Source organism: Urocitellus parryii, unplaced genomic scaffold, assembly GCF_045843805.1.
Source record: "Urocitellus parryii isolate mUroPar1 unplaced genomic scaffold, mUroPar1.hap1 Scaffold_45, whole genome shotgun sequence".
NCBI lineage: Eukaryota > Metazoa > Chordata > Mammalia > Rodentia > Sciuridae > Urocitellus > Urocitellus parryii.
The window spans coordinates 1664372-1679767 of record NW_027554016.1 but is presented as its reverse complement, the minus strand read 5'-3'; the positions used below and the strand labels follow the sequence as shown (position 1 = coordinate 1679767).

Sequence of the window (15396 nt, the reverse complement as noted above, 5' to 3'; positions counted from 1 at the left end):
CACATCTTACCTCAGGAAGAGAGACTACTTATTACTAGTCATATCAGTTATGGCAAAAACTTGTATTACATCCTTTTCAGAAAGCAGATATAATTCAGACAAGAGTGGGAGATGACATTTCTCTGTGAGCTCCAGAGGTATAAGGCTACAGGGAACAGTGATGCAGAAAAGAGAGACTGAGGCTCTGGAAGCAGACCCACTACATATTTTAGGATCACCCCATAGTTTTAGTGACACATGTCTTTCCTCAACACTTGAGCATCCTTGTGTTTTCTGTAAAAATGTCATACATAATCCTCACAACTCTGTGATATGCTGGTCCAGTATTAACAGAAAAGGCTCTTTTTCTACTTCAACCTATAAAAAGCTGAGAACATGAGATATCTCTTCAGCCACAGGGCTTGTGTGTTTAACACAAGTGGGTAACAGCAGTGACATCTGGTCAAGTGGCAGCCACATCATGAGTTTCCTGCAATTCAGTTGTAGGATGCTCAGATCTACTCTTGCCCCTGTTGGCCCTGTTGTTTCTCAGGAGATGAAAGATGGCTGGAGATAGGAAGAGTTAATGCAGATTTAAAGGAAAGAGAGAATAGCATGAGATTCCAGATGGGAAAAGAATGGCTAACGCAAGAAGGTGGGGGTGGGGGGAGAGACAGAAGCAAGACACAAGTTGTCTTAATAATGTATAGTAAGTCCTGTTCTTGTGAAGGAATAAATGAGGCACTCCATTTTTTAAACAGCTGGATTTCCCCAACCAAAGGCATCTGAAGTCCTAAAGCACAGGATAAATGTCTATCCTCTTCCATTAGACTGGTTCCTGGTTCAATATCTGTAAGTGAATAAATAGTCTGAATTTAAGGGCCAGTGAATAAAAGAAATTTCTGCAATGGTGTGATCTTTATGTTAATCTGTCAATCCAAAATTTAATGGAGGAAATTTTATTTCTCTATAAGGCACTGCAATGGAACAGTGTCTATTTATAGAATATGGGACCTAAACCAAATTGAAATTTAAAAAAAAAAAAAAGTTCAGGTTCACCATGAACAGGACTAAATAATTTATGTTGGGAATATCCAACTGCTTGACTAAGTGCCATGATAAGGTGCTCCCTACCTAAAACTTCTTATATATATATTAAGACACATATAAAGACAAATTAATGTAGAGTACTGGCTCAGAAGTTAGGTCATCTGTTCAGATACTGACTCCTCATCTCTCCAGCTGCAGTACTGGTACTAGTAATTTTCATATCACCTATTTTATAAAGATTTGGAATCTTAAAATATACCTTGAATTTCTTTTTTTAAAATCAAGAATAGTGAGATGACAGAGACAACTGCCTTGAAAGAAAAAATCCTGGCTTACACTTTCCAGGAAAAGGAGGCACACTATCCCATGCCATGTAGGGAAACATGCGGAAGAAGCACCAGGTTTTGTCAGGAGTCAGAAAATGTGAGGAGAAAGCATGACAGAGAGCCTTTATTGTAGTTTCCATGGGAAAGAACAGGTGCTAAATTTCAACACATTTAGGATTACATCATTTGAATATTTTCAGCAGGCTCTAGGTTTTAGGGACAACCTCTAGTTATTCTGAACCAGAATCTGGGGTGTGGAAAACTTGCCTCTCTGTGGGAAGGTTAGAATAAAATTTTATTTGGATTGATTGGATTGTATTTGAAAGGCATACTCAAAGATAAGTTGTTTACCATCTCCAGGAATTAGATGGTTCTAGGAGGAGCTAACTCTTGTTAAGGATGCTTTGAGTATCAAAGCATCATATAATACAGAAAATAAAACCAATGATTATTGTAGGGAACAGTTAATGAGATAATGCATGCAACATATCACAAAAGAAACTTGGCAGGTTGGAAAACTTCCTGTATTATATTTGTATTGCATAATCCCAGTTTCATGTGATAACAATTTGTAAAATGGAAGAAGATATGAGTGAAAAGATATCAATGCCCTCTGAACAAACAAGAGTTGTACTTGGACCTAGAGAAGTCTTGTTGTTTATGAAAATTTGTAACAGAAAATGCAAAAATTTGATTCAAATTTCAGGGATATTTTAGTCACAAGGTGAAGAGACTTGGTTAGCCAGAAAGAAATAATTATGAAAGTCTTAAGAATAGGGATCCTGACTAGAGGGCATTTTCTCAGGTAACAGAAAAAGAGGAGTACAGAAAGCAAAAGGAAGGCTTTAAAGAACCTTGCGTATTTCTGGTCATAATTCAGGTGACTCTAACAAATTAAAACCAAAAAATAGTATCTACAGCCTACAGAAGATCTAATGGCCCAGAAAAGCTGTGTAAAAAGCAAGAAACCACATGGGAAAACACCTATTGTAGTAGAATTATATTGGGTTAAATTCGTTTAAATGAGATGGGGTTGCCATAACTTTCCCACTTTCATGTCAACTGTGCTTGGTGATTGAACCTTAAGAGATGCATCCTGGCAGAAGGAATGAGCAAAGGTTGAATACAGAAGTTATTCCTTCAAAAGAGCAAACAGTAATAGGGAAAGGAAACACAGAAAAAGTCAGTCTTTGTAAGGTAACAACTTCTGCTCAGAACCTAAACAACTGTCCTGACTACAAGCTGATTGGAATGATAAGCCCTGATACAGCTGCCTAGGTATGCCTGGATGCCTCTCACCAGTATCAGGAGCTATGCAAACTGTCTTACCTATGGTGTGACATTACCTGCCTTATGTTCCTTGACAGATCACTCTCACTCAGAAGGGTATAATCAAGACAAGACAATAACCAACAAACCATTGAAAAATGACAGAAAACTTTCACACTATTTTCATTTATTTATGCACTAATTCATTCACTAATTCTGTTAACATGTGTTACATGTCTATTTTTTGTGGCAGGCACTGTTCTAGAGACTGGAGATGCAGTGGTCTGTGAGAAAATCATATTTTGGTGTGTGCTTTCCTTCAAGGGTGTGTGACTAGTGTAGAGATGAGGGGGAAGAGATCATAAGAAGTACAAATGGACTGTTGTAAGTAAAGACAAAAACTGATAAAATTTGATAAAATACAATAATGAGAAATTGGATAGTCTAGGATGCCTCTTTTAAGAGGCAGTATCTGAGGAGTGAACTCACTGGTCAAAGGAGCTAACCAAGTGAAAGGTGGAGTCAAGCAAATGACTTCAACAGAGGCAAATTTCAGAGGACCTTCACTGGACCAAGAGATAGAAGAAGGCATAGTATCACTGGGCCTTAGAAGTCACAGAAACTGTTTCAGAGTCAAAATCTAAATGTGCAAATAACTTTGGGAGATTTTCAGCAGGTGAGTAACAAAATATCATTGATAAAATTTTGTGAAATCACTTTGACCTGTAAAGAATGGGTTACAGGGGTACAGAATGAAAACAGGGTGTATCAGATGTAGAACATGCCAGGAATGATGGCAGAGGGGGAGCGGGAGAAAAAATGGTTTGGAAATGGGTATCTTTGGGGATTAGAAGAATTAGGACATCCTGAGAGTTGTGTTGTTGAATTGAGTAAAGAAACAGTATTGAGGATGAGTTTTTAAGTGGATAGGCAGCATCCAATAATAAGAGATAACCCCAGAAGAAATGAGCGTAGGAGGAAGGATCTTGAAGCATGAATGAAGAGTTCTGATTAAGTTGTGAGTATCTTAGCTCAAAGAAACAGCCAAATATGCAAATGTTAAGATGGCCGGAGTAGAAAGCAGATTGGATTTTTACAGTAGAGGACTAAGGACAAAAAGTCATTTTCTCATTCAAAGCCTACTTTCCTATTGACTAGTAAATAAATAAATAAAACTCTGCTGTATGCATTTTACTTGGGGGTGTGCTCTTCCCATCTGGACCTAGAAGCTCCTCTGCCTTTGTTTGTATTTCAGCAATAGTCCTGTCCATCCCACCCTGAAGGACATAAGCTCTTCCACTTCATTGAAAGTGTCTGTTGCTGGCTTGGTGGCATTTCATCTTTCGAGCAGACTCTAATACTGATTGTAGATGAGAACATGAAGTTATCATGACATTTTTAAGAAAGCAAGAAAATGGTGCTCACTTACCCTTAATGTAGATTTATGACCTGGATATACTTTAACTTCCCTGCTGTCATCTAGGAAAACAAAGCCTGTGTTTTATAGTGTCCTGTGGAAGACCAGAGATAGGATGCTGTAGTCAGAGACCAGCTTGCCTCTCAACTTGACAACTTCCTATCTAGGGAACTAGGGAACATTACCCCTGTTCCTCAACTTCACTCGTCTTCAGCTTTCATATCTGTAAATGGAGGCAATGATATCAAAACATTTGCAAAGTATTTGTGAGTGCCTGTTCATATCAGCTCATGTTGCCATAACCAAATTCTGTGAACTATGTTACTTAAACAAGAAAATACTTCTATTTTACAGTTTGGCAGGCTGGAAGGCTGAGATCAGGGTGCCAGCGTGGACATTTTTTGAGAAGGGCTCATATCCTGGCTTGAGATAGCCACCTTCTGGCTGTGTTCTTACATGGTGGGAAGACAATGCTCTCTTTCTCTTCCTCTAAGGTCACCAATTCTGTAGGATTAGAACCCCCAAATCATAACCTCATTTAACTTTAGTCTCCTTCTAAAATACCTGTGTCCAAATATGGCCACATTGATGACTACAGATTCCAAATATAAATTTAGGGGAACAGACTTCAGACTGCATATCAGCCTTAAATAAAATACTACATGAAATTAGCATCATGCCTGACACACAGTAGGCACTAAATAAAGACTAATTCTTATTACCTATGAAGGAGGCCTAATACTTTCCTCTCCCAGGTTTCTTCTTTGAAGTATTTCTGGGGACAGATGTGCTATAATAAAGACTGAGGTAGAAAACTGTTCAAGGTGTCCAAAGGTTTCTGTATTTGTCTGATTTTAAAGAAGAAGTGACTTTAGAATTAGAAGACACCTAAGGATGAAAATATTTATGTGGCTATTAATAAGCTCCCATTTTACCCTAGAGGAATTACCTAGTTGAGGATGGCTATTGGGAAATTTGAGATCCCACAGAAATATCCAAATTTATCTAATAAAATTTATATCCAGTAGTAAAAGCAATTTCAAACTGTGTCTTATTCATAAATAAGGAAAACTTGCAGCTTGTGTTTATCTGAGAGAAGATTGTACCTAGCTGCTCTGTATGTACATTAGGAAGAAACATGAAATAAGATGTTTATATTTGATGCATATTTCTACTGCAGAAATGTACCTAAGTTGGTGTGAACCCATGGAGTGGAGCAATTGAGGAGACATTGTGACTTAGCTTGATAAAGTTGGCTTCCTTGGGGCCCTCGGGATGTGAAGGAGAATACAACAGAAGTGTGTTGCTAGTGAACAAAGCCCCTTTTAGACTAGGAAGTTACACAAAATGAAATCACACACCAGAACAAAATATTGTGGATAAGGTGTAAGTACTGTCTCCTACAAAACCCAAAGCAATCCTCATGTAGTAGCCACGACATGATGGATATAAAACATCAATGAAAAAACTCACTTATCATTCTCTTTTTGCACTCTTACAAACTGAGGTAAATATATATTAAATGGTTTTCCTAGTCACCTACTGAGCTGAGGTCAGAATTCAGGTCAATTGAATCCCGATCCTTTCTCTTTTCCATTGTAGACCACATCACATAGTTTTCAAGGCAGGACACACCTGCCTACACTACAAAAGAACCAATACTGGACATGAAATAAAGTGCCTGGTTTCAAATCTCATCACTGTCTCTTATAAGCTCTGTGATCTTGGGCAAACTATTCATCCTCTCAGTTTGTGTCTCCTCATCAGTAAGCAGTGTTAATAAGAGCTTCTTCACAGGGTTGCTCTGAGCATGATGACACTCATGGAAACTCCTATCAGAGTCCCTGGCATAAGGACAGCTGCCAATGATGGGGGATATTCAATTCCTCTTCCTTGTCCTTAATACCAAAATGACAAAGTTGACAAAACCCAAACACACAAAAAAACAATAAACATAACCAAATGGACAAATAGCAATGAGAAAATGAAAACTCTTAAGATAAGCAAACCAATAGAAAAATATAAGCACACAAGATCTACATTATAAAATGATATCTATGAGGTTATACAAGACTTAGAGAGAGTAATATACTTAGAAAGTGATTTCATAGCAATAAAATAAAGTTGCTATAGTATCAGTCTTTTTTAATACTCTCTTTCCTTCCAAGTTTCCATGTTCATCACATGCATTTAACTATCTCTCTCCCAATAGAGTTATCCTGATTCCACTACTACAGTCTAGAGCTGGGCACGGGGTTAAAAACTCAGCCAATATTTGTTGAATGAGAGAAATTCATCTAGAATTTCATCTCAATGTAGAAATTCTGTCCCTCCACTTTTGTTTAAGGGACATGGGTCATTGGAGGATTCCTGGCATGTTGAAGGATCTTCCCTACCTAGGCCATGCAGATTCATATACCAGCCTCCTCCTGAAACACCTCCTAGACACACCCAAAACTAAAGCCTTACAATGTTTTTAGGTTTTCCCTAATCTAGCCAAATTGACATCTAAAATTTATGCTTAGTTTTTTCCAGAGTTACAGGTCAATATGATAGACAGATAAATAGATAGATAAATAGGTAGACTTGTGAAGAGAGAGGGACAGAAGAATGGAGATTGATTAGGGGAATTGGCCCTCACAATTATAGAGTCTGAGAAGTTCCACAATATTCTGCCTGCAAACTGAAGAACCTTATGTTGGAAGCATGGTTGGGTCCTATCTAAGTCTCAGTCTAAGTCCAAAGGTCCTGAGAACCCAGGGAGGCTGCTGATGTAAGTCCCTATACTCCAAAGGTCAAAGATTGGAGTTTTGAAGTTCAAGGAGAAGAGAAGAATATAACAGCTCAAACACGTAGAAAGAAACATTTTTCTTCCCTCCACTTTTATTCAAGGGACCCTGGTCATTGGAGGATTCCTGGCATGTTGAAGGATCTTCCTTACCTAGGCCATGCAGAATCATGTGCCAGTCTCCTCCTGAAACACCTCCTAGACACACTCAAAACTAAAGCCTTACAATGTTTTTAGGTTTTCCATAATCTAGACAAATTGACATCTAAAATTAATGCTAATATTTTGAAGAAGCCAAGTGCACAGACCAAATGTCATCCCCATTAAGAGACTCTTGGTAACCTTATCCTGCCTTCCCTAGTCCCCAAACACTCTGACAGTGGAGACTCACAAAGCATCAACCACACTAATGCATCTCCATCTAGAAAGGGTCAACACTCCAATAAATAGACCATTCCTTGAGCCATTAAAACAGAATCATCCTCATTATTTTATAGTGACAAGTTTTTGGAGTTCTGTAAATTAAATAGACACAACCATTATATTAAGATTTCAAGACATTAAATGTGGTTTCTTGAAGTCCGATAGTATTATCCCTGTCTTACCCACTCCCCATTCTCACTGGAGTATTCACTGGAAAGATTGGAACAGGTGGAGAATAGATTCTTCCTCCATGAGAAACCCAGGGTGTAAAAGAATAATACCCTTTGAAAATCAACCTTCTAAGGTTGCTATCTGGACCTGCCAGATGAGAGCTAGGGATCTTTGGCAGAGACCAGCTTTCCCTGAACCCAAGGTTTTTCATTGGTTAGATGGGGAAAACAATATTGACATTTTTCCTTTAAAGATTTGAACAAGTTGTATGTAAGAAATCTTATATGTAAGAGACCTTGGCAAAGAGTTCTCTGTGAACAACTATTCCCATGAGCTCTTTTCACTTCCTGTTAAAATGATTCAGTTATTCCTTTTTTTTTTTTTTCGTGGTATTGAGCATTGAACCCAAGGCTTTGCACATAAGCGCTCTACCAACTGAATTACACGCCCAGCCCTTTCTTCCTGTTAAAATGAATCTGATCTCTCTGGGGCTCCAGAAAGAATCTAAAACTTGAGTTTCATATTATATTTTGGTTACTTGCAGTCTTATCACACTTGCCAAACCTTTTCTGTATGCCTCATTTCTTCTGTTAACTACTTTATTGATTCATTCAAAACATTTTTTTTGCACCAACATTATAGAACATCTAGATACTTTTCTGGGCCTGGGGAAACAGAGATCATGATATATATATATATATATATATATATATATATATATATATATATATCTCAATCAGATAGCATAGTATGGTGTGATAGGATTTAAAATAAAAATATGTATAAAATGCTAAAAGATCTCAGTATCAGACCATCTAAATGAGGATCTTGGGAAAGCAGCTCAAAGAAAGAAACTTCTAAGTTCAGTTCTAAAGACTGAGTAAGATGTACGCTCCTGCTTGGTTTCTGATTTTGGCAACTGAGTGGATGATGTTACCAACCACAGAGACATATTAAGAATAGTTGATACTAAGTTGAGAGCGGGGTGTTAAATGTTGAACTTGAGGTGCTGGTGAAACATCTAAGTGAAAACATGTTGTTGGCATTTGGATGATTAGGTTTTGAGCCTGACCAATACACAATGCTTACATCTCAGGATTTTGAAATCATCTTTGTATAAGAATAACTGAATCCCTAAGTGCTAATGAAGTCACTCAGCAAGAGCAGGAGAGTAAAAAGGAATAAAATATTAAATGTGGATTCTGGACAACACAAACATTAAAGGTGTGAGCTGAAGGAGAACTATTGAAGTATTCTGAAGAGTAGCAAGAAAAACAGAAGGTAAGCCAGGGATAACCAATTGCAAAGAAATCTAGGGGAAGACTTTTAAGAAGAAAAGAGTGGTGAACAGTGTCACATACTAGAGAATTCAGGTAAGTGAAGAATGCACAATCATGTGTCCAATCTCGCATAGTGGAGGTCACTAGTGGATTTGGGAGAGCAATATCACCCCGGGGGCAGAGGAAGTGAGGTAGTGAAAGCTGAAGAATGTTGGAACCTGAGGAGTGGATGTAACAAAAGACAAGCTTTGCTATTAAAGAATGTACAAGGAGAAAGCACAGACCTCAGCCAGACATGAATGTAGGTCTGAGAGCTATTATCATTATGCTTAGTTTTATTTTATCTTCAGTGTCAAAGAGTAACATATCTACCTATGTTGGCTGAAAAGTAAGAGTTCCTTGAAGACAGAGTTGCCTTTGCCAAAGAGGTGACATATGCACATAGCCAATGATTAATAAATACAGAGCTAGAAATGAAGATCAGAGATTGCATCTCTGGACCTACACAGTGGTAAATAAAATGCTATGGTTTGGATCTGAAATGTCCCCCAGAATTGTACATGTTGAAGGTTTGGTCCCCAAGGCAGCATTGTTCAGAAGTCTTTGGGAGGTGACTGGATCATGAGGGTTGTAAGTTCTTTGATGGATTAATCCATTGATGAAATTTAATGAGTTGTTAGGAGTTGATAGAAACTTTAGGAGATGGTAGCTGGAGGAAATAGTCCATTGGAAGCATGCCTTTGGAAAGCTATATTTTGTCCCCAGTCATTCCCCTACTCCCAAAATTTCTGGTCTTTATGAGGTAAGCAGCTTTGCTATACCATGCACACACTGCCATGATGTTCTCACCACAGGCTCAGAAATAATTGAGCCAAATGCCATGAACTGAAATCTCTGAAATCATGAGCAAATATAAACAATGTAAGTTGTTACATTGTTTTCTTCAGGTATTGTGTCACAGGGACACAAAGCTGACTAACATACCAACCAAGCAACATTTTTAAAATAATGGCTGTTATCATCTGTCCCAGTGAGGAAATTACTTCTCCAAAATCCACCAAACACTAGGATAAACACTGGTCACACACTATGTAATGCTATCCTCTTAACACCTTTAAGAGGAAGGTACTATTATTAAGTAAGAAATCAGCACATAGAGAAGAAAGATTGTTCCAAGTCATTTCTAGGAATGCAAAGTAGTACATGCTAAATCTTTACTCTTTACCCTCAAGATTCATTGTTATATCACCAATACCAAGAACAGTTCCTGGGTAAGTTTTCAATCAATATTTATTCAATTAATAATAAAAATTATGATGTATTTCTAACACTTACCCTCTAATAAGCTCACAGACATTTGAACTACTTAAGATTCTCATACCAAACATCAAAAATATTTGTCCTCATTTGGAAATTGGGGAGATTTTATTGGTAGCAATTTAGCTAGAGATAAAGAACAAGAATTAGATTAGAATTAGTTTTTAAAGAATTACTTTAAAATTCTTGTGTCTGTGTACTCCTGTGTTGGAACATGCTATTATTTATATTTCGAGAAGTTAATCATGGTGGAAAAGCAGGTGGCTGTACCACATGGCTAACAAACAATGAAGATGGGCTTCAGATATGAGCATTATAGTCAATAAAATATAGCCAAAAACATAGCTCATGATTTACATAATCATTGTGATATACAGCAACTTGGCATCATAAGCAAGCCTCTCATAAAGTATGATTACTGATTGCCTTCCAGAGCCAGCCTGTTCTCATGTATTTGTACATACTCTCAAGCTCTCCCATGTGCACTTGTGTGCTGGTCACACTTGAAGTGTTATTTTTTCCTGTGGGTTTTGCCCAAAAGGTTTGAGGTACATTATATAGGGACAACTTCTACAATTCTGCTAGCTATAAGCAGCAGCATCACCACCACCACACCTAGGTTAGACACTAATGTCAAAATAGCCTCTTTTTGTCCTCTAGGGCCACCCACCTGCCCCTTACCCCAGCATTGAAACTTTCCTGTGTGAAATCCCTAAATTCCTCTTTCATCTCTTCCCAGCCACTCCAGCTCCCTGTCACCTGGATGGATGGAATCGGTGTTATCAAAATTGAGTCAGGAGAAACAGAAACAATCACTATGGGTCAAGAGGCTTTAAATTGTCTATGGTGGTAGGAAAGGAGTCCAGAGGATTGGGAAGAGACAAGATTCTCCTTCCTCCAAGCATCAGGAAAGTGGAAAGTCTAGGGCAAAGGCAGAAAGGAAAGAGAGCGCATAAGAAAAGGCAAGGAGAAAGGAGCAGGGAATTACAGGGGAGGGAGGAGGAGGATGAGCCTCTGATATTACTCAGGGATTTCCATAGAATAAGACCAACAGAATGTTTCATATGCATAGAGAGAGATAAATAAAATTTCATTGAAAATGTGCAATATATACAGAGAGAAAAAGAAGCAGAGAAACTGGTTTATCGGAAGGAACTGGTTTGCATAATTGGGGAGACTGCCAAGTTCACAGCAACATGGACAGGCAGGTCAGAGATCCAAGAAAATTGATGCTGCAGTTTGGGATTTCAGGCCATCTGTTGGAAGAATTCTGTCTTCCTCAATCTTGGTTCTATTCAGGTCTTCAACTGGTTGAATAAAGTCCACCCATATTATGGAGGGCAATCTGCTTTTCTCAAGTCCTATAATTAAAATGTTGAACTCATGATTTTTTAAAAAAAAAATAGCTTCACATAAATACCCAAAACAATATTTGACCAAATGTCTGGGCACTTTCCAAGCCAAGTTGATACAAAAAATTAACCATCTCTAGTCACAGTGCCCTTTCCAAACAGCCCTCCTACAAAGATTAACTAAGTATTCTTTTATGAACATCATAGAAAAGTAAAGAGAAGAAAAGGGCCCTGTCCCTCCTCCCCAAATACTTTTTACCATAGACAAATTAATTCCTAACATTTGTCCCTAAAAAGACAAAGCCAATTAAAGTTTTTTTTTTTTTTTTACTTGGTATAAAGACTGTATTTTATAAATATTTCAAGTCCGTTCCAAGCATTTGGACTTAGAACTTTGTTTCAACTTGTCTCTTTATTATGAGGTAAATTTAAGAAATCACTCTTTTTCTTCTGATTTTATTTCCCACTTATTAAAAGGTCTAAATAACAATTAACTTATTATGAAAATAGACTGAAAAGTACAAGAGCTGATATAAAATGGTCATAAAGGTTCCCATGGAATTCAAGTAACCAAAGAATGAATCCAGCCAAGGTACAAAGCAGAGCCCAGCCCAGCGGATGCACGATGTGCTGGTTTAATAGGGTTCTAAGAATACCATCAAATGCACACAGTAAACCACATGTGTGGTGACAAGTCATAGCCTAAGAAATATTTCCTTGGCATGATTCCTACTTTTTTTTTTTTTTGGTCTGAGTTTCCTTCATTTAGTAGGATTCCCTTTAACATTTCAACATCAAAATAATTCATCCAAACAGGAGCCACTTTTATAGGTAAGATAAATCAGAGGATAATGTATTGGGATAGTTTTGTTCTTGTTTACAATCAAAAAGCCTTACATGATCAGGGATTGATGGGAGTGGGAATGACAAATGTACATTTCAGACTTTCATCAATAATGAAAAAATAAAGCATTTTTATAGACTTAAAACTTGTCTTTAGTGCATTTAGATTTTGAAGAAAGAATCAAAATGTAAAATACCTCTACAATTATACAATGTTAATAGAAATTGGCCACATACTGAGGCCATTTTTAGTGAGCTACCTTGTTTAAATATAAGAAAAGTAACTAACTTCTTGGTCCAAATTAGTGAAAACTTAAAAAAGATTGTCTTTAGAGAACATTATTTGAGGACAATGCTTTTTCAGACAGATTCTGATATTCAAAAATCACTATAACATAATTATGGATTAACCTTTAAATCAAATCTTAAAAACCTGTCAGATTTCCATTTCTCCGTGAGATATTCTCACCAGTGTGTTGTTCAATTCCACAGGTTAAGCTTTCTTCATTATTATTAAGAACTTCATACATAGTAGGGAGATTGCCATTCATTGCTTTATCATCTTTTCGAAAAGACACAGGCAGACTTGCTAGACTAAAGCTGACATCTTTAAAGGCATGCAACAAGAATATCCCCACAATGATTGTGAAGAAGCCACTCAGAGTCCCAATGATATCATCAGCAGGCATATCTTGCCACTCCTTAAAAAGAATAGCTGAACAAGTTAAAACTGAGGTTGTAAAGAAAACGTAATATATTGGTGTTACAAGGGAAGTGTTGAATATGTCCAGGGCCCGGTTTAGGTAATTGATCTGTGTGCTCACACAGATGACGAGGCTCAGCAGCAGAATCCAGGCCAGGGGATGCCGCAGCACAGGCTTTCCAGCTAACAGTTCTTTGATGGTGATGCCCAAGCCCTTTGCACAGGACACTGAAAACGCTCCAATCACAGAGCAGATTGTTATGTACACAAGAATATTTGTCTGTCCGTGGCGAGGTCCCACCACAAAGATTAATATCAAGGACACAATGACCACAATTGTTGCAAATACCACAAAACCTGGATCACCTAACTTGTGTGACATTTCATTTAACGTCTCAATCTCCTCTTCCTTTGGAGCATGGATGACCATAACTGTAGATCCTAGAATGCTTAGCAAACATCCGATTTTCCCATGAAGATTAAGTCTTTCATTTAGAAAGTATGAAGAAAGAATGGCACTTACAAGGACGCTGAGAGCTCCCAGTGGAGTCACTAGCGTGGCTGGTGCAAAGGCATATGCAGCGAAGTTGGCCACCTCGCCTGCCCCCATTGACAGTAGTCCAGCCCACCACAACCATTCTTTAAGATATGCATGGCCACCTTGACCTGCTCTCATGGATCCTTTTCTGGCAAGTCGCAGAAGGCCTTTTTTTTTTTCAAAATGAAACTCCCTCCTATGAAAATGCTGGAGGTCATAGCCAATCCCAAACCAATATAGAAATCATATTTTCCACGCCCTGGGCTCATTTCGTTTGTCACTTAAGAAGCTCCTGTGAATCACATTGATTACAGAACAGAGAAACTGCTGGCACTGAAGGCAGGGGGATGCAGTCTTCACATATGTAAGTTTAATATGGTCTCTCTTTTGAAAACCAGGGATGATTTATTCATTCTCATTTTCTTGTAAATACTACCCTTTATTTCCATTTAAAGTTTTTAACTTTACTGTTCCAGCCCCAGGCGGCACGCGGGCCGCGCGACTTCCCCTCGGCAATCCGACCCCCGGAACCTTGGCTCACACCCCCACACAGGCCGCTCCCTCCAGCGCTCGCGCGGCCACCGCCTCCGTCGCCCTCCAGGGGTAAGTGCGAACATCCGGGGCTGCTGCCGTGCAAGCCGCCTTCTCCATGGAAGCGTTGAGATAAACCTACCCAGGACGACCTCCAGCCCCACCGCGGCCGGGACCGAGGGCCACCGCCGAGGAGAACCTGGGCGCGACCGAGTCCCAATTAAAGTTTAAAGAGTTCAAGTTAAAAAAAGTTTAGAAAGAGTTAGTGCATTAGTGTGAACAGATTTTATCCAAAGTGCAGCTTGTTTTTCCCTTTCATAAGTGGAAGAGGTTCTAAAGAGGTACAGAGCAAAGGGTCAGATGCCACCAAGAGCAAAGAAGAAACGAACTATAGAACTATAGAGAGGACAAAAATAGCTCTGTAAGAATCATAATTATTCACAGGGCTTCAATTTACCTTCATCCACTTTGGAAAAAAATCAAAATCTTCACCTGACCCTAATACATGGCCCAGATTTAAATGTGGCACTTCGAATCCAAGGATAGAAAAGAAATTGGAAGGAGAAGATATTAACTGGCACTATTCAGCAAAAGGAGGGGAAAAGCAAAGCCAGACCAGTCTCAATGCACACATAGTAATCTCCATTGTTCTTTCAAAGTAAAGTTGGATGATCGCCTGCATTATGTTCCAGAATGGAGGATCATCCAACAGATTCACTACTGCAGGGCAACACTCCAACCATCAATTAAGAAATAGAATTTGGGAAATATGTGTCTGTCTTGGCTCTAAAACTGATTTAAACACACTGCTTCAGTCTCTCCATTTTGATCACAAAGACTGAACTACAAGATATAGAACACCAGAGATACAAGTTAAAATCTCCTATTCTTGCTACTGCAGTTAGTCAATTATCTATCACTGCGACAAAATACCTAAGATAATCAACTTAAAGGAGGAAATGTCCTTTCTGGCTGAGAGTTTCATATGTTTCAGTCCATGGTCAGTTGGCCCCATTGCTTTGGGCCTGTGGTGCACAGTGCATCATATCAGACAAGGCTGCTCATGTCATGGTAGCCAAGAAGCAAAGTAAGAGAAAGAAGAGCAGACTGGGGTCTCAATATTCCCTCCAGGGACATGCTCTCAATGACATAACTTCCATTCCACTGGGCCTCACCTCCAAAATTCCCACTACCTCCTACTAATGTCCCAAGTTGGCAATAAAGCCTTTAGCATATGGGCCTTTGGGTGACATTTAAGAACCAAACATAACTGTTAATAATGAAAATAAACAACTTACTGAGTTAAACAACATACCAGATTATAAGCAAAATGACTTGCATTCATATTCTCACGCAGCCTAGAAAATTAATGAAGTCAATAACCCTAGAAAATTTGAAGTGGAATGGGG

At 38.5% G+C, this 15396-nt stretch overlaps 1 protein-coding gene across 1 annotated transcript; it reads right to left on the bottom strand.

Annotated features, from left to right (window-relative positions):
• Positions 1–12376: 12376 nt before the first annotated feature.
• Positions 12377–14185, bottom strand: LOC113190272 (magnesium transporter NIPA2-like). Its single transcript, XM_077794788.1, is given in 2 exon segments — positions 12377–13633; positions 13636–14185. Coding segments are annotated over 2 exon segments (1083 nt in total). The 5' UTR covers positions 13726–14185; the 3' UTR covers positions 12377–12640.
• Positions 14186–15396: the final 1211 nt, after the last annotated feature.